Source organism: Ruditapes philippinarum, unplaced genomic scaffold (assembly GCF_026571515.1).
Source record: "Ruditapes philippinarum isolate M1 unplaced genomic scaffold, ASM2657151v2 ctg10555_1_1_1_1, whole genome shotgun sequence".
Taxonomy (NCBI): Eukaryota; Metazoa; Mollusca; class Bivalvia; order Venerida; family Veneridae; genus Ruditapes; species Ruditapes philippinarum.
In genome coordinates, this window is record NW_026852643.1 from 34131 (window position 1) to 61201 (window position 27071).

Consider the following 27071-nt stretch of genomic DNA (forward strand, 5'->3'; position numbering starts at 1 on the left):
AGTGTCATTAAAAATGGCAGATATTATAAAGAAAATACCAACTTTACTTGACCTGTAATAGGAAACACATCTTCCCTTAAATTTTTTTATTTATTTTTTTCATTCAAATTGACATATTCAGTAAAGAATTCATAGATTGCAATACATTTCTATGATCATAATATTTTCTCATGAATGAAGTAAGTATATCTTTTTGTCTGATACTAAATGAAATACATAATCTGAAATTTTTCTTCGTCAATCAAATGTCTGTTTTGTTATCTGCACTGTCGGATATCTGTTACAAAATATGAATCATACAGTCGTGTATTGTGTATAGATTATGAAACCAGTTCTCAATAATTCATTCACTCCGAAATTCGGAATACTTTGGGTTTTTTTTTCTAGTAAATCCGTAGGTAGAAACAAACCGTTACAGTTACAGTTTCGATCATAAGCGCGACAGGTTGTGACGAGTAGCACCGTGAATCTATAGAGGAAAATTTTGTTTGTACAAACAGATTAAAATGAAAAAACACAGATTTTGCCGAGTTGCGGATAACATATATTAGTTATATTGTAACAACACAATATTGAAAACATTTTATACTGTAAACAGGTATCGGCTTTTATTCATATTGTATGTAAAACATGGAAATCATACAGTGATGAAAATACTTTCGCAGCCAGTATGCTACGCACTATATTCCATAGTAGGCGGAGAAAGTTGAAGGAATCTAATTTTCAAGATGTCACACCTTCGGTAAGTGTTCTTGCAAATTTTTTTTTAAAAAGTATGCCCAATGTTTTACACAAAAATTCAATATGAAGCCTAAAACGATCATGCATTAAAGATATCCCTTCCATTGATAAGTTAAAAAACACTTAAAACATGTACAATGATAAAATCTCTTAGCATAAAATGATGTTATAACATGAAAATGTTACTTTATTCATTCATAGCCATTAACATCTCACTTGAGGAAAACTTTCCAGAATCATAATAATCTTTTTACAGTGTTGTACAAAGATCTCTAAGATTGTCTTTAATGGAATAATGTCGATAATGTACAGCTATAATTATTTAACTGCAATTAATACATCTCTTTCAATATTATTTGACCACAAATACCTACGTTTTAACTTAATATTATTATAAGGCTTTGAAAACCCCATGAAGGTGTGCGATTGTATACCACTATTAACAAATGATAGGAATATCAAAGTCACCACGTGCGTTTTTCCTGTGAATGAAGTCTTAGATAGTATAGTGATATTTGCATAACAAATAACGGTGGTATTTATTCAGTATTGAGAGCAAGAAAGGTGTATTGTATATCACAATCAGAGAAAATTGATGAATACCTCGTTCGAAAGGAATCAAACTGAAATACCGTGAACGTAACTATATTATTCTAATTTTTATATTGAACAGTAAATAAGTAATGTATTCTTTACTGCTGTTGACTGCTGGTAGAGAAACAAGAAGAAAAAGAATATTGAATTTCTGGTACTTGATGCTGCTAAGACAAGGCAAAGCAAAATAGTTGAAAATAAAAAGACATTGACGCATCTGATGTTGAGAAAAAACCTATTAAACTAAATTATAACGTTGATAATCCTGTCAGTGAAAATGTCCTTAGAAACTTTAGACAAGAGGTTGATAAGTAATAATCCGGACCACAGTCTGACGAATGAAGGGGCAACTTTATATGCGTATCCGTTGCGTCTCCGTTGGGAAACAGAAAAAGATATGACAAAATTCGATAGATAATTTGATATACAGCTATAGAATTACGGTAGACTAAGTTCTTATACTGAAGATGATTGTGTTGTTAATTAGGATTATGCGGATATTGTATATGATGATTTTGAATTTTGTTAAATGTAAATGATGATTAATATATTGACGGAAAATGAATTGTGTAATCATTTGAACCATTTTTTTTTCAAAATTGTTAATTTTTCCCCTCATTCAAGTGTCAAACTCCATTCTTCGTACATATTCTTCTTAAGCGATGTCATTCTTAACACTCTGAAAGAAAACAACGCGAATGAACAATTATAATTATTTATAAAACTCTAAGTATCAATATAAATAAAAGCTTGGGAAAGAAGAACCTATCGTACATAATGCTGGCTGCCATCCATACTACATCTATACCAGAACAATGCTAAACTTTTAGTCTTTTATATGATAAACGGTAACAGATATAATTGAACAGGAGTACAAAAATTCCTTTAAAATAAATATAAAATGTGACGTAATTATTCTTCTCAAATGGTTACCTTTGATCTCAGACGTTTCCTCAATAGCACAATCATAACGCATATTATCAGACCACATATTGTTCCGCCAACAGTGCCCCCAATTATGCCCGCGATACTGTCATTTTCTGCAATTGTAGCTATTTCATCACTTTTAATATTCAATGTTCCTGGCTCTGCTTTCAGACGATATCCTTTTGCAACTACTATAGAGACGATATTTGACACTGCCCCTCGGTTTCCAGCATCGTCAACTGCTTGTATAGCGAAAAATGTAGTCTCGGTGTAGGACTTTTCAGCGTCTACAACAAACTTTATTGCTTCCGTTTGACCAGCCTCTTGAGGTATAAGACTTGTGTTTGTCATGTTCAAAATGGCAGCTGAATCAAAATTGTTTAAAAGCGCATCGAAGTCATCAGAAACCCGCATTATATAAGATGATGCTGAAAGAAGAAATGTATATTTTTAAAACATTATTTTGAAATTATTTGGCATTTCAGAAAAAGATTACCTGAATAATTTTTCCATATAAGTGGATTTAAAGATCCTGTAGGTTTTGTGGTTGATATTGTTATTGTGTGTATACTACACTTGCAAAAAATAATATATGTATATAATCATGCAAATAAAACAATTTTCAAACATCAAAGAATATGAAAAATATGTACTGCAAATATTTGTGCACATTATATTAAATCAATAAATTATATGCATTCATTTCCTATTGGAAAATTTTGACTTAGTTTTTATAGAAAATAAATTTCAAATTACATCCCTTTATTTACATGAAATGTTAAATTCGATAATATCTTTATAAATAATGCTTATTGGAACTTAATTGGAAGCATCATATCTATGAAATAAAACCATGAAAAAATGTGTAACAGGATCTTTAAATGGATATACCGCGTACTTGTACAAGCTGCATGATATGTGAGTTATAACATTTTGTTCATGTGTATAATTTTCATAAAAATCAACTAGCAACCCGACTCATTTAAGACAACATACCGCGTCCCTGATTTCTATCATCACCGGTTGCAGTCCAACTTATTGTGAAATTTCTATTCTCTCCGTACACGGATGTTTCTTTTACAATGTGAAATATACCAACATCAGTAATTCGTCCAGGGGCGACAACATCAGTAAAATCTTCGTCATTGATATCTTTAGTAACGTACAATTCTTCCATTACTTGAACCCGTTGAAATGATTCATCAAAAGGTTCGGGCTCATCTTCATCTTCTTAAAACATTAACACAATTTCTAAATTATTTCGAAAGCCGTTTACTTTTTATATTTATTTTTCATTCATTCATAAGACAGAACCTTTCTTTTTTATAACTTTGTAAAAATGTGGATATTTGATATGATATTCAAAGATATTCTTTTCAAAAATCATTCAAAAGCGACTTATTTAATTGAGTGCATACCAAATAATGCTATAAGAGAAAAAACATATCAACTTTCTTTTAGGCAACTTTGTAGACATACTTTACTCAAACAACATTGTAACAAGAATTTGTTTCCAAAGAAATTTGAAAAAATAAAGTTACATTTACAATACAAACAATCTATACCTTCAATCACTGATGGGGCACCAATAACCTTTCTAGAAATTCGAGTCATGCCCTTTTGTCCAGATGCATAAACCTTAATGTTGACGCGTCCAGAGTCTAAACAACGAGGAAACACGTATCCGGAGTAAACACCATCATCGACAAATGCATCAGGATCTAAATATTAAATGATCAAACAACTGTGTTTAAAGTTTATAATTTATTCAGTTCTTAGCAATGTCTTGAGCTATTAATTATAAATGTACAAAGGTTGGTCGAAAAATTGTTGTAATCGTTTTCTTAAGAAATACCTACTTTATGACTTGTCAACTCCATGATATGAAATTGCGACTTTTTAGTACAAAAAGGCTATTCAAGCAAAAAAAAACAAAACAAAACAAAACACAAAATTAAAACAAAAATATGATTTTATGTTGGTCTATATGGTCATGGCACACACGTTTTAAGATATTGTGCTATTGTCATTTGGCTTACCATGTCCATTATCGAGAAGTGACAATGTACATCGCTTATTATCAGCTTCAATATGTGCTTTTACCGATGCATTGATTACTTGTGAGTATCCCTTCGTAACAGTAGCAAACGCTACCGGGACGTCGCCAGAAGAAACGTCAATCTTTGACGCAGAAAGTTGCGTTGAGATTTTGATGATATCAGGTTTTGTAGGCGTTGAACTTACATAATATTCAATAGTTTGATCGGGGTTTGACATTGATATTGTCAATAGATATAACCCCGCCTAGTTCAAAATAAAAATATTATTGTAAGTGTTAAACACATTGAAGTAAATTTGAAAGAAATTTTAATGATGATAGTTTTTTTTCATTCAACTATATTTGAATAAAATAGTATCTCAATATTGTCTTAAAATGTTTTATCTTCATATTAACAACCATGCATTCTGTTTAACAAAAGTGTAAATCAGTAAAGAAATGTCAATATATCTAAACCATTAAAAATTATAGAATCAGTGATAATAATCCTACAATAAACGTATAATATTAAAATCATAAAATATTTACAACTGTTGAAGAATTAATCAATACGAAGAAAATGATATATTGCTTCCAATCGAACTTCCATATGTCTTTCTATAAATCATATCCCAATATCAAATTAATATTCCATTGTTATTTAGATTATAGTGGAATATCTTATTGTATATGGAATTAAGTAAACAAATGATACATATAGGTATGATCAAATGAGGTAGCGAGTCAAACCTTACCTTTGATCGCTTAAAATATTTCTGTAATTCATGACCAGTTATCATTTTCTTATCATGTAAAAAACAAATTCACTAATTGATATCATTTAAATGTGAAATCTGTAAGCCAAAGAAGGAAAACATATATTTACTCACCTCGGCTATACCATTAATAAGCATCGTTACTTGCGTTCCGTTCATGGACAGTGCTTGAGTGAATCCATTTGGTCCAGAAACTTCAAGGTGTAGTTCTTGGTATAATCTCGATATAACTGTAATTGTCGTATTAGCTCCAATACTTTCTTCTATTGCAAAGTCAAATTTGAGAGTTGTTGAATTTGTTGAATCGATCTTTTCAGACACAAGCTTAAACAAAAAAAAAATATGAGTAATTACGTACAATTTAAAAGGTTACTTTTTATATCTTGCTTATTTTCCCATCTGCTATGATTTACTCGTAACCAATTGTTATCTTATTCTTAATATGTAACTATATGAAACAGTGTATATTTATCTGCCCTTTACACCGTTTTAAACACATCTATGTCACATTTCAGCAGTAAATGAACCAAACCACTACTGAGATCAGTATCGGACTAAATAAAGGTAATTGTATTCTTAGATTAATGTTACCTAACTAAAAAAGAATAAAATAAATCCTTTAGTGATGAATGACTATGATAAACAGGTGATACCTTCTTTAAGGCATTTTTATTAAAATAATCTTACAGACTAAGCTTTGAAGTTACGTCTCTATGACAAAAGTATTTTCTTGACTGAAATTAAATGCATATTTAACCGAAATTATAACGAACGTGATAAACTAACTGTTTCTAATTGGCTGGCTGACATGGTATGATCGTCTTTTATTGATTCACTGAACGTAGCAGCAAAGCTGATGGAACCTTTGTCAAGGTATGTGTAATGTTTGCCACCAGTATCTTGTGCAATTTCAGCAAGGATGCTATCCGCCTCTTGTGAAACAGCTATCGTGTTTACAATTACTTTCTCACTAACAGCTTTTTGAATTGATGCCCGAATATTCCCTCTGTTGTTAAGACCATCGGATATCAGCACAATTCCAGTATTTTCAGCACTTTCTAGATTTATTTTTAGAATCTGTAAGCAAATATCATGCATATAATTGTATAATGATGAAAATATAGTAGAAAAAAATAAAACTTAATTTTTATATATAAGCACATTTCATGTTTTATATGACTAGATGTGTTTTCTTTACCTTAATTGCTTCTTCAATACCACACCCTATGCATGTTGAACCTGATGCGACGGAAGGAAGACCAGATTTAAGGGCATCTTTATCAGCCTGGGAGTTGATCTGTTTAACATATGTTGTAGTTGAAGCCGAGCTGCTGAAGGTAACAATACCAAGCCAACTGCCTTGTGGTATGACATCTTGAATGACATACCTACATGTCTGTTGTAATATGGTGAGCTTTAACTGCAAAATGATCACGAACATAACGTTTAAGATTGTTATACAATAATTGTAGTATAAACCGAGGGTGACATAAGCTGACATGCATTAATAGTAACATTTAACTTTTTTACATAAAACACACTTGAGAAATTAATAAATAGATTTCAAAATGGATTAAAATTTAGCAAAGTTTTAATGGCAACTGATTGAAGGCTTCATGTCAAATCTTATAAAACTTTGCCAATGTACTTTCGGCGTTTGCATGAAGTGAAGTTCCAAAATAAATATTATTGGATCCAATCCGATCAATTTTGCTTAGTTTTCATTTCCAGAGTCCAACAAATCTGTACTAAATACATATCATACTCCATCCTGCCTTGTTTAAATGTTTGATCATATTAATTTGTTCTTGAAGTAACAAATTTTTGTCAAAAGATGTGAAACAAAGAGAACATGTTAGATTGTTGAAAACATTACTGATACTATTTGACATGTACTTGGATGCAAAACCTATTTCAGAATCGGCAAGTACCCTGTACAATATATGTTTGACAACTATATACTAGTCCAATAGAATTCAGTTCTATTGGACGAGTATATAGTAAACATGTTATAAAGTCATAAAGATGCTTCTATAAAAAAAATAAAGAAATAAATATAGAAGCATCTTTATAACTTTATAACATGTTTCCTTATTAAAATAACCGCCCCCCCCCCCCCAAAAAAAAAATAAATAAAAAAATTGCACATCAATAATATTAAACATATTAAATTATATGATAAGATTATCGGCAATTAAGAGAAAGATCAACTTACAAATGTATTTAAGTATGGTATGTGTTAGTTTTTAAATATTTAAATATCGTTGTTTATATATACATGTAACACGTTTCTTATTCTTATAATATGGAAAATGAATAAAAAATTTACCCCTTTCATACTTCCAGAAACATCTAGGACAAACACTCTATGTATTTCGTTCGAACTTTGAATAATCTCAAAATTTGGAACGGTATTAGTGTCAGGTGGTAACAAAGTGTTATCTGAAATAAATATACATTATCAGGTTTGCATATGAATACCTATTGAAAGTCATATCAATACATTTTGTGCAAGAAGTGTTGCATATACTTGTGTGATGTGGAGTGAATAAGGAATAATTAGCAGGATTTTATGATAGATGAGCGCACGCGTAAGAAACGGGACGTCTTTATTACGAATTTTACAAACAAAATATATTTATTAACTTTTCTTTTCCATAGTCCATAAAAACAGTTCCACATGGGCGGGTAGAAGAGTTTCGATTGTAGTAAATGAAAGTATAATTATCACCAAGTATTGGCAATATTATCTGGATTTTTATACTTATAAACAACACATCGTTTGTTCAGAGGAATTTGCTAAAGAACAACATTCAAAACATTGACTGGGATATCATGAAAACTCCAAACTGTGATCAAGAGGATGCTTCGTGAAAGGAACTGATTATATTTAATGTAGACGGGACAGTGTGGTATATATTGACACAATTAATTCTGCCCGCAAAAAGAAAGTGACATCTCGCCCACAGCAACATACATAATAAAAGCAAATGAAATTATCCAAGATAAGACAACATTTTGGCATCTTTCCCACAGCAAATTCAACCCTGATCGTACCAGGCATCAGTTAACACAACATTATTGATTTTGGGCAACACACATCTGCAAAAATCAAATATTGCAAGCTTGTGAAATTAAATTAAAGAAAGAGACAATGAGAGTGTTGAAAACATTATATGAGAAGTACCACTAAGCTATATGTTAAAAAGGGCAATACTAAATAAAAACATAAAATTTATTGTTAAAAATTCAAACTCCACGTAGTCTAAATAACGGTACACCAGTCTGTTCCAACAAAACATAAGCTAATCAACAACTCGTTTTTCGCGTTACTAAATGTACCCATCTTTTCTTTTAAAATGCGGAAGAAAGTATGAAGAAAGTTTTCAAAAGAATCAAAGAAACACATAATTCTATTTTCTCTGAAACAAATATAGATGCCTATATCTTATGAAGCATATTAAGAAGAATTTCTATAACAAAACGTTTAAGAAAATCATCGCATAACAAACTTTTACAAGTGATAACTGAATTTAGATGTATGTTATAATAAAATATGTTTGTGTCGATATATGTTATTTAAAGAAGACTATCTTCTAGGCTGATTGCAGTGTGGACAGATAACAACAATGTGATAATAAGATCAAAATGATCAATAATTTTTATAATGAACAAGGCATATATAAAAGCGAACTAGAGGGGCATTGCCTTGTAACAGTCAGCAGCATAAGAACTACTAGGGGTTAAAATTGGATAATTGTGCACAAGACCTCACCCTAAGCCCCAACAATTTCCTATTCAACAAACCAGTAATAACAAAGTGATCACCAAACAGTTGTTATGGTAACAAAAGGTTCAATAAGTAATACACAGAAAGGATCCTGTAGAGATATATAAACCAAAATGAGCATAACAAAAGTCAATGTCCTAAAGGAAGAAAGAAAAGTAATAAAAAGAGCATTGAAAGGTAACGAATACCTGCATTACAGTTAACGCACTGCGCATGTATGGGTTAACGATTTAACTCTGACACATTTCAATAGAAAGGTCTTCAAATTAGGTACAACTATTAATATCAACTATAAGATCCCGACAAAACAAGGCAAAAGAAGTTCACTTAGTACTTAATTATAAATTATTTATGTCTAACACGTTAGGTCATATCAAAATAAAACGAACCTTTGAAATCAATGTGTTTTCTCATAACCTCCCAGACGCTCTTGTATTTGCAAACAATGTTGTGTCTATTTGGTGCTTGTCTGTTATGCCTTTGCTCAGAATTCACAGTTAAATCATCTTTATCACAAAAACTTTTAATCTATGATAAAAAATCAATGTCATGACAAAATAAGAGTTTATTTCTGTAAATGTTTATGATAATCATGATACAATATTAACTCATAAGGAATTGACTTTATTGTACATTCGTGTTGAGGGCTTATTTAGCTTTAGATTACACACATTGCCAATTTTGAAAATATTAGAATAGTAGCACATCTCTATATCTGTCTATAGGACACTGAAGAAAAAAAACTAGAAGTGGAAGGTCTTTTTTTGATATTTACGAGGCCTTAATTTTCAAAAACTTTAAAAACTTGAAACGGACTTCAATTCTTAATAAAATCACAGTGTAGGCAAAGACAGATAAGTGTTCACAAGATGTTGAGGACGAATGGGGCTATTTTACCTTTACAAATCTAGAATGCTCGTGAACTTACTGAATTAAAAAAGGAATATCCCATCAAGCTTGCACTATTATCCTTTTGTTCAATCGGACAAAACTTACATCGATCACTTATTTTTTTACCCGTGTTAGAAATGTCACATTCAATGTCATTTGAAGAGCATCCTTTTCCGATTCCGATCTTTCCCTTTATTTGTGTGGTGCACCTAATATCAAATAAAACGATATATTAGTTTTTGTTTTAGCTTAAATTTCAACAAACATGTGTGCGTAAGGTTAAACGTTTGTTTACTTCAATACAATGTAACACAGCTATTCGTCCTGAAACAGAAATGTTTATGGTCAAAAGGTCAATGTCACTTGGACCTGCTATAACAAGATATGGAACTGGTCATTTAATCTACATTAACCTTGGACCTCCAAACTTTGTATGATGATGTACTGATCACACATATTGCCAGGTCAAAACTGGCATGCCATTTAATCTTTATGCACCTTATATTGTACATTATTACTAAAATTGATAACTAAATGTGACATTTTAGAATAATACCTTATATTTTATATCTCTTTACAGGAGTAATGACAAGGTAAAGTAAGAGCATCGAAACACGAGGCTATCTGATTTGTACAAAGGGGCGTAGCCCCCGAGTATAAATCAGATTGCCGAGTGTTTTGATGTTCTTTCTCTTTTGTATTATAGTCATGTCACATTATGAAACCCCAAGGAAAATTAACCAAATGAACGATCATCTGAATATGATATTTTTGTCGCTTTCCCTTTCTCTTCCGTCGCAATAAGCAACCACAACAAAAATGAGCCAATCAATGGACATGCTCAGGAGTGCGGGTAACTAATACAAGTCCTGCACTCCAGTTAACGCACGCACTGTGCATGTATATGTATACGATTTAACTCTGACACATTTTCAACAGAAAAGTCCCCAAACTATAGTACAATTTACAGATATCAAGTTTCAAGATAGCTTGACACCAACAAAAAAGAAATCGAAAGCAAAACTGGGACAGTTTATGAATACCTGATGTAACTATAATATAAATTAAAACGTAGAATGTATATCCGATTATGTAATAATATTAAAAAAAATGTTTAACGTATCCTAAAACATGGGAAGATTTAAAGAAAATTTAAGTTTAATACTGCACCTTACAGGGATCCATTTACCACTTCCTTGATAAAATTTTGTTGAAATTGGATATTCATCAAAAACTCCCCATCTTAGATGAGCCCACTCATGGACAATCACGTGATCTTTACAACATATAAAAACAGTACTATCGTTACGTGTTTTGTATCAAGATTAGTATGAAATCTTAAATAATAACTGCATATCTTTAGTTTCAAAATTAATATCAACTCTGTACTTTGCAAAAAAATCCAATACTGACATTAAATAAAAACCATGAGATCTTTAAGAGAACAAAAAGTATAATGTTTATGAAAATATAACCAATATTTCATTGAAATGTAATGTAATATTTAGGTCAGAACATCGTCTAGGATGCTTAGCTGAGCTTCTTAGGCCGATTTGGCAGTCATGACTCTAGATTTGACACACTTCACAGACAGCTATGAGATACAACGGAATCCTGGAACCAGTCCCTAGCTCTTTTTGAAAAGACCTCTTGGTTCTTTTACACGCCCGAGTGTATAGCACTGATGCGCGGATTACCTGGATTTCTTACAAGTACTCGTATACCTCTAGTTAGGTGAGAAACACTGAAAAATCCCACGAGTGTTGCGTTCATTGAACGCCGCCTTTCTTTGTTGATCTTGTTTATCATATTTTACCCAGGATCGAACCCGGGACCTCGGGATTGACAGCCATGGGTCTAACCAACTGAGCTATTGCGCCACGTACGAAATAACACTTCTCAAAAAGTACTAGTAATAAACACATGCAAAAAGTTTTTATACCGGTTGCTGCATAAACATTTCAATTAATTGGTACTTTGAATCTGTTATCTAAATATTTTCGCAGAACAATTGATGTTGTAGTCTTGCTTTGGAAATGGGTGTTTTGTGCCCTTTGCTGGTAATATTAAAAACAATTCGATTCAATCAAGCCATGTCTGCAGCTTTTGTTTTTGGCAATTTAGTGCAATTCTAATTGTGATATGAAGTTTATCGTTTGACGATAAGTACAGGATTGTAAAAATACTTGTTCTGATTTCGTTTTTTTCAGCAACCTTTCTCGCTAGCTGACACAAATATTTACTGTTATATAGAGATGTAAACTCTAGCTTTTATACAAAGATGTTAACTGTTAACTGATGAACAAATATGACAAGAGCTGACAGTAGGACAGGGTGCTGAACTTAGTGCTTGATAGTCAAACAAGAGCCTGGATTATATAGAATTGTCTTAAAAGGGCCAAATCTCTGTTCAAACCAGTGTTATATATATGGGCCTTTGGCAGTGACCTTCAATGCTCGTTAGTAAGTGTGTGAAGTTTGTTTAAGTACTTTTGGAGAGACCAACTTGCACGCAAAAACTTAACCAAAATGCGACAGCGTTGGCTAAAATAATTTATACAGGGACTTCTTTTGTAATTCAAACATAAAAGCGATTCTTCAAATATGTACACACTGTTGTATAATAATTACGTAAATTGTTATTATACAAAGATACAAACTGATCTACCTAGATGTGAACCGTTATCTAACTTTTAGGTTGCTAACTGTTAAACAACTGTGTTTTTTCAAATATTCAAATATGTGAACACTTTTTAACAAAGGTGTTAAATTTTATACTCAGATGTTAACAGTTCTTTGAAAAGATTTAAACTGCTCTTCAAACTGCATTTGTAAAAAAGAAAGATGTGAACTGGTTTAAAAAACAGTAAACTGTTTTCCAAAAATGTGAACTTTTAAACAAAGATGAAAAGACATTAACAATAACGATATCACTTTTACAAAACTGTTACCTGTACCTAGATGAAAATATTAAAAATAAATAAAAATGAAAATCATTATTCGACGATATAAAGTTTTTAACAATGATGCATTCATTTAGTATTCGCCAGGGCCAACAAAAAACTGCAAAAAAAAGAAAAGAAAAAGAAAAAAAAAGAAACTGTCATGAAAAAAAAACATCAAGTAATACAAACAAAAAATAAATATATCAGCAGATATGTCCATTCAATGTATTCTATATTAGTTTATTTAATCTACAATTTATTTTGTCTATACATTTATTTTCACCAGCGATACCAGGAAAAAACGACTCGAAGGAAACAAGGTGGAAAGGTTAACTTACCATGTGACCCCCATCTAGTGTATCCCCCTTTTAGAATGAAGTCTGTAGAACTTAAGAACATGTAACTTCCCTCTGCTCCACAAACGCCTGTAGAACGTACATGTGGGGTTGTCATACCAGCGATAATTTTATCAAGTATAATATATTGCCTAGACAGGGATGGAGCTGGGATATTCAAGTACTCTGGCTTCTTCGACCATGATTTTGGAACTACTATCCTGATATTTTTTAAGTATAACCTGTTTTCTGTTGCTGTAAGCATTAAGCTTGATGCCTCGGTAAATACCTCCTGTCGAAAGTGTTAATTTCAAATTTAGTTTGTCGAATGAGTTAAAGCAACCCTTAGTAAAAGATACAAATCTTTCAATTTCAAAATCAAATAACCAGCTCATTGTCCATAAACAGACCTCGCTCGAATATATTTGTTCTTATGTTCTTAGATAATTGTAAGTTTGAATGATACAGATTTTATTCTGCCTACATATTCATATGTAACTTTTGCTAATGCATTTAACATATATAATAATTCCTAATGTAATTTATAGTTAAACGTATTGTTTCGATAATAAAATGTATAAAATGGGTGCATTAATATGACAGCATGTATCTTGGTATAATTATTTTGTTAAAGGAACCACTATATAACAGTTTTATAGAAAAGATGTAAAGCTATTTTGACTGAAATATTTTTTCATAAGATTATTATTGTAAACATATACTGCTACAATAATCTTATACTTCAACCCGGAACAAGATATTAGCCTGCTTTTTTGTATTAAAAGTACTTTATAACCGTTTAGCAATGATTTTACGCATGCATTTTTGTACAATTATATTTATATTTCTTTTAATCAAATAATTTTGAAGTTATTCTTTTCGTCAGATTAAGCTGACTACATTTGTATTTTCCAGACGTTTAGCAACTGACATTTTCACGTAATTACAGTATTGACGACCATACACAAATGTTTGTTTACGACCGTTACAATAGGGCAAATGATGTCATATTTTCTAGTGACGTTAGGAATACGTACACATACTTTTCCCTGAATATTACCGTTTGTACATGTATGTTGTGTTTAAAGAATACCGTAATGCATCAAAGTAATAAACTAACCCTAATTCTTTTCGTGCGCCGGTATAACGTTACCAAGGTTCGATTCGTTTTCACGACATGCCGGTTACGCGTTCTTATTTGAGACAGATTTCCCCTTTAAGTGATATATAATTCATGTTTTTCTATCAATAACTCTCACGACAATAACTGCAGTGCACGAATTTTTTGGACAACCCTCGTATACTATTTCGACATTTTTTTACAAAAAACTATCTCAGTGTCTTGTCCGTGATCTTAAGGGGAATTCTTAAACAATCGTCTTTTCCGTGCCCTTTTGTGACAATTTTGGCCGCAAAGCTATACATGTATCTTTTGTATTTGTGTTAAAAGCTATTTTATATGATTTTTTAAACTTTTATCTTAAACTAACTAGGAATTGTCTATGATTTTCTACTACATTTCTATGCAGGGCAATGCACTTTTTGTCCTACGCAGATTGCTCATAAGGGGAAGAAAGGAAAAACAACGTTTAAAAATGCGCAAGAACGTTCCTGGTGGAATGCAAAATAGTGATTGATGTCATACTTAAGCACATTACTTCATATAAAAGTCTTTTCACGTCTCTTCACCTCCTTTTGAGGCCTCAAATATGGAAAATCCCCAATTTAGGTCCCAAACACTTTTTTTCGTTTGAGACACATTAAGGGGGATGTGGCCCCTTCTGCTTGGAGTTAGCAGACCTCCTCTTTTCCAAGAAAATTTGGACTTGTGAGAGGCTTAAAATAGCCTCAGGTCGATTTTAAGGTAATGAAAAACTTACTTTGAAAAGCGGAGAAGTTGCAGCAGTTTTGATGGATTAATGAACGCAATATTGTGATTCTTTTGGCAATTTTGAGATGTCCCCTCGTTTCCATGGTAACAGGAAGATAAAGATTGAGTATGCCGTTACAAGTCAACAGTTGTGCCGCGTTTGAACAGTATTGAAGCCTTTTTTTATAGTTTTATAGCAATTTGAACATGTAACACATGTAACACCAGGCTTTTCAATGAAAACGGCCATATTTCACAAAATGCTCATGACGTAATGGATTAAGATATGTATTTGATGAAACAATATATATTTGGTTAAAACTTGCAAAACGGAAACTTTGCTGACAGCACATATGGTCTAAGAAGCAGGAAGCGAACTTAAAGCAGAATGAGAGAGTTTAAATGTAACACAAATTGATTGGGGATGAGATACAGGACGAGTGTAATCGAAGCCAACATATATACTGGAGGTCAATAATGGTATATCAATGGTATTTAAATCTCTCGCTTAAAAGGATCGACACAAATAAGATGGTATTCTGTTGCGACCTGGTTCATATTTCTTATTCTACACTGTCTAGCTTTTCTACGGACATCACATTATCCACCGAATTGATCATACACGACATTCCTAATTTTAAATCCATTGAAATTTTATTCAGTACATAATTTCATAAATACAATGTACTAATTTTTGCCAGCTAGAAATTTAAAAAGTGTCATATAACGTTGAAATATTTTTCTTCCTGATACTTTGTTTGCAAGTCATAGTCATACGTTCGTTTTGAAGTTTTTATTTCTAAATTGTTTTGTTCCTAAATATAGAAAATATATTTTTCCATTGACAAAAGAATTAAATCATCGTCACGTGCGCACAAAAACGCATACACATGATACATGTGAAATTTTAGATGCATCTGCAGACGTTTCCGCAGATGTATTTACTTCTGCAGTATACGCTCAAAATGACACGTCTTTGCATTCAAATTTACAGTCGGATGCTTCCAGATGAGCTAAAATATTTCAAGAAAATGAAAGTTGAAAAAAGTGTGGTAAGATTTTAAAAAAGTAAAAAATAATCTAGATAAAGTAAAAGTTCACATCTATTCGATTAATAAGAGTTAAATACACGGCAGAGTAGGGCCGAAAGGCGGAAGGTGATAATTGACCCACAAAATGAAAAATTCCCCCGAGGGCTTCAGCCCCAGAACATTATTCATTACAGGGCCGATTTTCACTTTCTGGCCGGTCTTTGGCGTGTATTAATGTCTTTATACACTTGATAGATTTAATAGTAGCATTTATTTTTAAATTACGTTGATATTTTTTGTTTAAATTCCTCTCACTTGAGATTATTTTTTTTCTGCACACACAGTTACTCCCTTTGTGTATTCAACGAACTGTACACTAGAATCAAGGAGCAAGTTTTATTTTCTTTTTCTCGAGATAAATTTGTCGAAGTTTTCATTACAATTCAACAAAACTTTTTGTCCAAATACGTTTAAAAACCTCGAAGAATTCGTGCTTAAGCCTACTTTCACTTTTACAGCTTGTTGTGTTGATGACGTAAAATGTGATGTCATTGTTTCAGTTTCTGCACGTACTCGTGTTTAGCGGCCGATTATGATTATATGAATGTTCTGCCCCGGTCACAGTTGATATCATAGGAAATCTTGTTAATATATATATATATATAGTAACAAGAGTATTAATGGCTCATGTTGCAGTGTTTATCACGATAATGTTTATTTCTACTGCCTGGCTAACGCACTAAGAGTTAATTTCGCAAAATAGATAAATACAGAATCCCTAAAGAAAGCCCAACGGCAAAATTGAAAATGTTGCAGGCTCGGTTTGATTGAGCCTGTTCATGGACAGTACTGGAATGTGCAAGTTACCGTCCACGCCCCCTAGCACCGGCTTAAGCAGAATTCAACATTTAAACATGAAATAGTAAAATTTTGAATTTAGAAACATCCGCAGATGTGTTCATACGGCGGTTATCATGGAACCTTCAATGTGACACTTCAGTGCCATTCCATGAAAAGCGGCGTATGGTCCCCAAGTAATAAAAAGCGTGTGCCCTAAACGAGAAAACAATGGGCGGAACTAAATAAAATGGAATTTTGAAAGGGAATCAGAGGTTATGAAGCCTGCGTATCACAGATAAGACGTCAAAAGACAAATTTAAAAAGCAGGCAACAATTCCTAAGGGTGATTCAATATTATTCAAGTAGGAATATTGGAACCACCCAACTAGAAAATGCCGAAAAGTTGAAACTAAAAATACCACAAGCACAACAATAATGTCTTGCTGAACGATCTTCAAGGATCGAAAATATAACATCATTGATTAAATGTACGGGGAGACTTTTTACAGCCGCCACACGACAATCTTTGCCTCTTTTTGGTAGTTTACGTGCATTGTAAATGCCGTTTGCAATGCAAAAATTACTTTTATTGTTCTCTTCACATTTAAAATACTTTACTTTTCATAAACTATTCGTTACAAAAGCAACTATATAAGATAAGTTTGTCTGATTATATAGGGTACAAAAGATCTTTTTTCAACAACAAATATATTTTTTACAATGAATTCATGTAATTGAAATAACATCGAATTATAACTTCGATTGCATTTTACTATTACGTACATCTCAATCCAGGAATCATTTGATCGAGCACTACTCGACCATGTTTCTTCAGATGACACCAGTACTGTTTGGTTACAGGAAACGGACTCGACATTGATTGATATAATTTAAAAAGAACTTGTTTCGCAACCGCGCTTAACTAAATATATTTAAAGTAATTGTCATTTAGAATTGTTTAAGATTTCATGTTTCTTAATTATTTTGTTCCGGAATATTGTTTCTGATTTATTTTGATAGACAGGTTAAACTTCAACCGTACCTTTATTCTTCTGATCAGATTATCATTCTCCTCAACACCCTCCCGTATGAAGATGTAAACGTCCTCATAACCGCCATTGTTCACCTTTATAGAAATACACACTTTCACGACGAAAATTAGAATCAAACATTTTATGTTAGAGCCCATTCTGCTGACTGAATAATATGCGCTTTAACAATCTTTCCCTTTCGGTTTCTTTTTGTTAACTGATATGACGGAGAAGGATGTTAGAATATAAATATCATTGTTACATCAATACTATGCGCTTCTTTGGGTAAAATACTTATATTACAGAAATTTATTGAAATCTAGTAGATTCTTCCTGAATATGTCTAATTCGAATAAGTAAATGTATAAACTATGTTTAAGAAGCGACATTACCCTAATACTTTTCAAATTTATTAAAAAATGCAAGTTTTTTTTAATGACACTATGTTGTCATACTGTGATTGTCTGTAAGACTTTTTTTAGTTTAAAACGTAACGTAATTTTCCTGTGTATTACATTTCAAAATTCATTTCAGTGCCATGATAAGAAAAAAAAGTTGTAGCGTTTTACTGTCCAATGACGCAAATCACATGTTTTGGTGTAAGCTTGGTTATTTTAACACGATACTGCTTTAAGGCGAAAATATAAAAAAGTACCAGGTACTGCTACCTACCAAATATCAAAGCTCTGGTTCTCAAATATGTGCAAACGAATCTTTAACAGTTAGCTTTTGGTTTACATGACAACCAGGACTTTGTTTTTCTTTATTCAATATAGAATGGAATCATCTGATGCAATTTGGTAGGACTTTAAGGGCACAATATGCCTCAAAAAGAAATGGATTTTTCCTTCTTTTGAAAGGGCAAACATGTTTTTTAGAACGTTCAAAAATGGAAATAGTTTAAAGCCATTTCAAATGCTTATCACCTGCAGATTGTAACCTTGAATGTAAAATTATTGATCATTAAAGTAGCAAAATGTAAACATACTAGTATTGTGACGTCCATACAAAATAGTAAATCACTTTAATTGCATTGATTGCAAAAAGTAATGCAGGCACATGATGGTTCAGGTTATTTGCCAACCAGTAAGATTTTTGGAAAATATAACATGATGTCAAAACTAAAATGCCTTTGAGAAATAAAAATAATTCTGTTTTTGAGATATAACGGGCGTCTAAGAAAAAAATAGTTTGAGTTTAAACATATTTTATTCCTTTCAATTTTTACAATATGTACAATGCAAATATATAGAAAGAAACATTTGTAAATATATTTTGAAAGAAAAAAGATTGGACCACAAGTTCAAATAACATCCGTAAGAAAAGAACATTCATGCAATGGCTTATGTAGATAAAACCTTAAAACATATCAGAATATCAATTAGACGTACGTAATCTGTTTATTACCATGTGGCTTGTTGTGAAATATTAAAATAGGTTATCATTGTTTCATAACTATATAGGATATGAGGTAGCATATATTCTGACACAGAAATGTTAAGATAAGGGGCAAACCATCGTTCCGTATTTCACTTATATGATTCGATTTCAAGTCATAGAGAAGGTGTTTTGAACATGGAAACATATGTGTTTGCATTTCTTATTGTTTGCACAGCAGTAACACGTAAGATATTTTACACTCATCAATGTACCGATCATTACGTTAGATATCCGTGAAATTTCACTTTACATTTTTCAACACAACTATCTTGAATTATGGGAGTAAAAGCAAGCGATTGACTAGGGGCAATTTTTCACTACGCTTATAGTGCCAAATGAAACCCATTTGGATTTAGATACAGTGAAACAATATAAATATAGATAAAATTTTAAAATAATGCATACTACAATCAAATGTTATTTTCAGTTTCAGAAGCCTGTGATAATGGTTGGGTTCCATTTGGCAGTTCGTGCTATAAATACTTCACTGACAGAAAAACCTGGTCTCAGGCAAAGGTTCGTGTTTACCATAACAAACATATGAGCCGCGTCACGACAAAACCAACATAGTGAGTTTGCGACCAGCATGAATCCAGACCAGCCTGCGCATCCGCGCAATCTGATCAGGATCCATGCTATTCGCTTACCAACTCTATTACAAGTATTGAAACTGATAGCAAACAGCATGGATCCTGATCAGACTGCTCGAATGCGCAGGCTGGTCTGGATCCATGCTGGTCGCAAACGCACTATGTTAGTTTGTCGTGACGTGGCTCAAATGCGTAAATAATCTCAAACTGTCAAAATGATATTTATATTTGTTATTATCTGACTATAAGATGACCATCAGCATTGATTAATAAAACCCTTTTTAATGACTTTACAATATTTGTGTCATCTCGCGAAACAACATTATTTTAAACTGAGGATTAGATGACATAAACAAGTAATTTTTACAGGACGAACATCTAAAATTTCAACAATTTCTATGTGTGTGTATGTGTGTGTGCGTGCGTGCGTGCTTGTGTTTTTTAAATGAAAATTTACAATATTTATCACACTCTTAATGCTTTTCAATATCATTTTTACAATGCTGCATGTCGGGTGCGGTTGCATTATCATGACGGTGGTTACATCATTTATACACACACTGTTACAAATCAGAGTATTTTTTTCCATATAGATTTAGACAAAAACAACAACAAACGGCAATATACATATTTGACAGGATATGTGGCCGTGACATAGAGCAATGTGTAATTTATCACAGCACAATTACGATTTTCACAACTTCGAACACATCTGTTGATGTTTCTAAATTCAAAATTTTACCATTTTAGTGTTTAAATGTTGAATTCTGCTTAAGCCGGTGCTAGGGGGCTTGGACGGTAACTTGCGCTTTCAGTACCGTCCATAAACAGGCTCAATCAAACCGAGCCTGCAAAGTTTTACAATTTTGATGTGTTGGGTTTTCTTTAGGGATTCTGTTTTTCTCTATTTCGAGGATGTTTATACGTCTGGATAGCTTTATTTAATAACTTTCCAACGGTATAAACACGGAGTTTTTATATTTCCTAAAACTTTAAAAGTTCTGAGCGTCAATAGATGTCCCCTCAACAATCAGTAAGTGCCTCAGAAGTCAGCGTACCGTAACGCATTTTGTAAATGGATTAAAGATTTAAATTATGTATTTGAAACCGCGCAGCATAATGTGAAGGGAAGTAAATTTCCTTTGACTATTTGGGTCGGATGCTTTTGAAATTTAAATATGTGCCACTGGCCGTGTAGGCTTATAACTGCTTATACTTGGCCATGTTACTTGTTAAAAGTTTGATAACAATTATGTATGCCAACTCTTATGACCTTAGATTCTATTTAATAAGCAAGAGATAGTCATTTTTTTTACAAATTGGAAGGTTATATACATATAAATTAGATTAAGTTGATATTTTAAAATACTATCTATCATTTCAATCTGACTTTATGCTTTTGAAGACGAAGGGACAAAATATCATTTCAAATTTCAAACAAGAATATCAGTCTCTTGAAAAATGTTGATTTATTTATATAATTTATGTATTAATAAACAAAGAAATATTCCAGACTTATTGTGAATCCCAAAAGAGTCACTTGACAATTGTGATGAGTACCGAAGAGAACAACTTCTTGAAAGCAGAACTAAGAAAGCATCATCTAGGTAAAGACATATTATTACTAAGATATGGTAAACAAGATCAACATGGAAACAAAGGGGTACGGCTCATTAAATGTTCACAAAATATGTATTTGATGGTAGAAAACATCTATCCTAAGTCAGAAATGAATTCTAAGTACATTCCCATTACACTATATACTAATATATAGACAAGGGTAACAACTCCCATAAGAAGGTGTCTATGCCCAATCAGGGTTTTTGCCTCGCAGTTTTTTACACGATACAGCATAAATAAAAATGAATTATGCAATTTGTAGTCGAATGATTTATCTATCGAACCAATGTAAAACTTTTCTTATATCTCTTATACTTAAGTAGTACTGGCCGTCAAAGTAACAAAAAACTGTTCATTTTCGCGAGGTCGACATCGATCGTGGCTACGCAGGAAACACAAAGTTACACGACTGTTGCAATCGTTGGAGATAATATCACAAGCATTTATCATGCTGGGCAATTGAAAATACATAAAAGTAATCAAAATATACCAATAACCTATAATGACAATGTGATATAAACTCACCTGCGGCTTCAAAATATTTTCCCGTTGAAATTTCTATAAAACACCGCCATCTTGACGAATGTAAACAACCGTCATTTGATTGGTCGATTTATTTCCCGAAAATAAACCCGTAAATTTCCGAAAAAAAAACGACCAATCAGATGACGGTTGTTTATATTCGTCAAGATGGAAATTTCAACGGGAAAATATTTTGAAGCCGCAGGTGAGTTTATATCACATTGTCATTATAGGTTATTGGTATATTTTGATTACTTTTATGTATTTTCAATTGCCCAGCATGATAAATGCTTGTGATATTATCTCCAACGATTGCAACAGTCGTGTAACTTTGTGTTTCCTGCGTAGCCACGATCGATGTCGACCTCGCGAAAATGAACAGTTTTTTGTTACTTTGACGGCCAGTACTCGTTAAGTATAAGAGATATAAGAAAAGTTTTAAATTGGTTCGATAGATAAATCATTCGACTACAAATTGCATAATTCATTTTTATTTATGCTGTATCGTGTAAAAAACTGCGAGGCAAAAACCCTGATTGGGCATAGACACCTTCTTATGGGAGTTGTTACCCTTGTCTATATATTAGTATATAGTGTAATGGGAATGTACTTAGAATTCATTTCTGACTTAGGATAGATGTTTTCTACCATCAAATACATATTTTGTGAACATTCAATGAGCCGTACCCCTTTGCATGGAAAGGCTGCGTTCAATGAACGCTAAATCAAACCGAGCCTGCAACATTTTCAATTTTGCGGTGTTGGGCTTTTTTTAAGGGATTCTGTATTTTCTATTTTGTTGATCTTTATTCCCTTTTTTTTTCTTACGCTGATCTTGAGTCATATATGCAATTAATTTTCAATGGCAAGTTATCGATTTTTTGATTTCATTTTGCTATAACTGGCGATAACTTTATTTAATTAGCCCATTACATGAAGGCGTAGAGATATTAAGTTCAATTTGAAACATCAACGCAATAAATGCAATATCACACTGAAACTGTATGTTTTAAGTTTGATATAGCTCTGATAGGTTGCTCTGAAATAATTAAGATCATATTCTCTAGAAGCCTAATTTGATTGTTTTACTTAGATATTTCCATTTTTTTACCAAAATAATGGTTAGCAGATGGTTATACTCTTTTAACATGGCAAATTAATGTAGTTATTATTAATACACAGGTGGAACATCATAAAATAACGGTCGAGTCCAAACTTTGCTCCAGACCACTTATTTCTCAAATAGTTAAGGTGGCGGGTGTAGGTATGAGTCACCTTTAGTGAAAGCTCTCGTTAGACAATATCTATGGTCTGGTAGTATTTCAGATATCTGTCAGGAAAAAGATATGGCTCAGGAAAAGTCACTGTTTACTTGCTTATATTGAGTTATTACCCTTTTTAATATACTTAAGGACAATGAAAACGCACGCCCGCATTATATGCATTTTATTACATGAAAACAAAACACTAACGACTCCATTAGATATATATCATAACTTTAATACAAAACGCAAGCTTATCAACTGAAAATAATTCAAAATGTTACAAATCAAATGAACACCAGTAAATCGAAGAACCTTAGGTGAAAATCCCCAAATCACACTTTTTCATCACAGTAATGCAAACTTAACAAAGGCAAAAACCAAATTGAAAATCCAAAACAAAGTCACTCATAAATGTCTTTTTGTATTGTCACCGTCTGGATTTTTAGAAACGACAAAATCCTCCATCAGCGTCTTTTACAGATGTACATCGTCGCCTCATAGACCTTACGGTGCCGATTGTCGCCTGTGGAATCTGACGCCATTCAGCCTGTAGTGTAGTGAGAAAACGCTGAAGCCGAGAAATTGTAGACCGATGAACACCTAAACGGTTGGCGCTTTGACAATACAAGATTTGATTTAAAATAGACCAGAATGAATCTGTCCTAAATCTACCCAGCGGTTAATTCTTTGTAGAACCATTGCATACAATTTGCTAGCAATTCTTCAGTAGTGTTTGAAATTAAGCACCTTTAATAGAGGAAAAGTGTGTATATGCAATTTCAACGTGAGCTTTTATGATTTCTAAAACTGACCATTGGCATAGTTTAATATTCATTTTCATAAAAAAAATGATTGTGTCTAACATTTCTAGAAAGGTGTGATAAAAAGTTTATAATTAACAGTTTAAAAGAAATAAATAATGTCATTTCATTAAGTAACCATGAATTGATTAAATCGGTTTTACCACAATAAGCCAATTAGCCAAAAGTGTTACTTTTGATTTTTCGGGTACTGTCTTTATCATGCAATAACTTCATTAAAATGCAATAATTTTTCACAACTTTGGTATCTAAATGACCGGAATGCATTCGGCTTTATGGAACTGTGAAAAAAATATTTAAAATAAATACATTTTCCTTGTTAAAATGCAGTTATCTCGACCGTGCGTTTTCATTGTCCTTAAGTATATGTACTCTTTTTGGTTTATTCATTTTTATTTGCTATAAATATGACTCAAAAAGTATTTTAAGTATCAGCATGAACCTTTATAGAGGGTGATTATTATTAAGGGACAGTGATTTGTTTATGTAATTTTGTCTGTTCCCTCCGTCAGTCTAGACAATTTGTCCTACTGTGATTCAAACATAACTAACTCTTAAATTGTATTCAACGGTGTATACGAATTAAACTTTAAGTCTGTTTCCGTTCCTTTACCCTGTAGCGTTTTGATTTTTTTTAGATAAACTTGATCAAGTATGGATGGACGGTGATGATTTGAAAGTAGAAGGCAGTTTTGTCTGGGCGAATACTGGCGAAGAGTATGTCATTCATATTTTAAAGGCATATTTTAACAATAAACATTTTTAAAATATACCTTTTTAAGTTAGGTAGAAATATTCCTATTGTGGACAAAACATGTTGAAATTTTTATAAAATTGGAAAGCAGTTGTTATTTACTCATATTAAATTTCATTGTTTCGTATTGTTATAATAAATGGTCACAACCCTAGCACCGTTTTCAGCGGAATTCAACATTTAATCACAAAATTGTGAAAGATTTAATTCGGAAACATCTGTAGAAGTGATCATATGATGGTTATCATGTATCTTCAATGTGACACATGAAAAGCGGCGTATGGTCCGCAAGTAAGCTTTTAATGAAAGCGGCGTATGGGTTGCAAGTGCGTTTCAACATGCGCTTACCCTAAACGAGAAAACAATGGACGGAACTAAATAATATGGAGTTTTGAAAGGGAGATCAGCCGATATAATTTAAGCCTGTTTTTCACAAGATAATAACGTCAAAATTTAAAAAGGGGTATATACCCTTGTTTTTCTTCGCGGACTTAAACCATCTAAAACAAGATTAAAAATAAAAGCCAAACAAGAAACGATTTTATAAGATAAATAGGCAAATATAAACGTAAGAAAACTGAATAGGATCCATAGAAAAAAAAAAGCAAACCACATTAAACAATAAAGCAAGACCACAGAGAGGATCAGAGAAGTTTGCCATGGGGGTTACACGTGCAACATGCCCACGCCCCCCCCGGTTTTTGCAGCTTCCTCCTTTGTATTAAGTGTTGGGTTAAGCAATAATGACTGACTTTTTAATATTAAAGCTTTTTGCTTCATGATCATTTCGTTAACAATTATTCTGTTTAACACGTTAAAGCATTCATTATGATATTATTAGATATATTTTACAAAGCAGCGCACACATTTGTGATGAAAATTACATGATCAACTGACGTATAGAGTTCAGATATTTTGGTATAAAACATTGTCGTGAAGCCACGATATAATTGAATATACACCTTGTTCTATGATAACCAATTTTTGAACTCTTGGTTGACTTGTTTAATCTTCTTTAAATTAAAACTATAATGTCTAAAGGATATGGGAAACTATGAACATGCATATTAATAAAGCCATTTAGTCCTATTGTTATATTGATTTTCAAAGTATATCAAAATTAAATTTTGCTCTATCTTCGAATGCAAAACCTTCATTATATATTTTTGGTGAGTGTATTCTCTTGCAGACCTCTGACATGAATTACCATATTAGTCATTTTAAACTTTGTCACATATTGTTTTCATACAATTTATGCAAGTTATACAAACAAAATGGTATACGATAATTTATATGTTTACAACTTCAGATTTGAAATAACGGATTGGGGACCCAATGAACCAAACCAAAATGGCGGTAACGAACATTGTTTGACATTTTTTGCACACTACAACTTCCAATGGAACGATGAACACTGTGACAGTACATTTGGATTTCTCTGCGAAAAAGAGTAAGTCGTCATGTGGATTTTCAAAGGCTTTGGTGGCTGGGTTGCTCTAGTCTGTGACTTAATATCTAAATTTGCTGATCGTTAATGAATTTCAGAACAAATTCCTTGTCCACTGGGTACAAATATGTTAAGTAATTTAGGGATGGACAATTCATTTTACCATTCCACTTCTTATAATACTAACCGTCTACTGGATTATACCTAAATAAGTAGCTATCTATCCGTGCTCTTCATCGGGCCTGTTGCCTCTGTAACAGGGCAACTGTTGTATTTACGCACTGAATCCAAAACAATGAAGGAATTAATAGCCTTTTTGATTGCATTGTTAATATGTGCGACCGAAATGCAACCGTTTAAAAATCGTAAGAAAAATATCAAGTTTTGGAATTATCATCCTAATCATTTTGCGCAATAAATTACCTCGTTATTATATTAACTATTGTAAGTTAAGCTGACACATATTTGTAATAAGCATTAATTATTTTTCCCTGTCTTTCAGATCCAGTCAAATCATTGGATAACCTGTATAATACATCATCAACTACAAGAAAATATGTATTTTCTTTCTCTGAAATAAAGACATGACGCTTAAAGATGTATACTTTTTATGAAACATTGCTTTAACATGTTGATGTACCTGTCAAATATTAAAACGCTTTTTGAAGTCCTCTTTGAAACAAGAAGGGGAACAAACATTGAACTAACGTTAAAAAATAATTATCATAAGCTGTAACATTTAGACATTTTCTGCTATATGTCACAAAGAAACAACAACATAATCAATCAAAATCTTATTTTTT

General features: G+C 32.2%; 3 protein-coding genes across 3 annotated transcripts; 1 reads left to right on the forward strand and 2 right to left on the reverse strand.

Moving 5' to 3' along the window:
- Window positions 1-593: 593 nt before the first annotated feature.
- LOC132719646 (calcium-activated chloride channel regulator 1-like) lies at window positions 594-5419 on the reverse strand. The gene is made up of 6 exons (XM_060703454.1): window positions 5191-5419; window positions 4302-4566; window positions 3828-3983; window positions 3259-3492; window positions 2269-2690; window positions 594-2014 (listed from the first exon to the last, which is right to left on the reverse strand). Exons 1-6 carry the CDS (start codon window positions 5233-5235, stop codon window positions 1991-1993), a joined length of 1146 nt encoding a protein of 381 aa, XP_060559437.1. The 5' UTR covers window positions 5236-5419; the 3' UTR covers window positions 594-1990.
- Window positions 5420-5838: 419 nt separating this feature from the next.
- LOC132719638 (calcium-activated chloride channel regulator 1-like) lies at window positions 5839-18040 on the reverse strand. The gene is made up of 8 exons (XM_060703441.1): window positions 17821-18040; window positions 13041-13329; window positions 10928-11033; window positions 9795-9966; window positions 9256-9394; window positions 7406-7518; window positions 6275-6496; window positions 5839-6153 (listed from the first exon to the last, which is right to left on the reverse strand). Exons 1-8 carry the CDS (start codon window positions 17965-17967, stop codon window positions 5839-5841), a joined length of 1503 nt encoding a protein of 500 aa, XP_060559424.1. The 5' UTR covers window positions 17968-18040.
- Window positions 18041-19298: 1258 nt separating this feature from the next.
- LOC132719626 (lectin-like) lies at window positions 19299-26864 on the forward strand. The gene is made up of 6 exons (XM_060703432.1): window positions 19299-19433; window positions 19677-19765; window positions 21353-21446; window positions 24706-24784; window positions 26131-26271; window positions 26771-26864. The coding sequence occupies exons 1-6, from the start codon at window positions 19385-19387 to the stop codon at window positions 26790-26792; spliced, it is 474 nt and encodes a 157-aa protein (XP_060559415.1). The 5' UTR covers window positions 19299-19384; the 3' UTR covers window positions 26793-26864.
- Window positions 26865-27071: the final 207 nt, after the last annotated feature.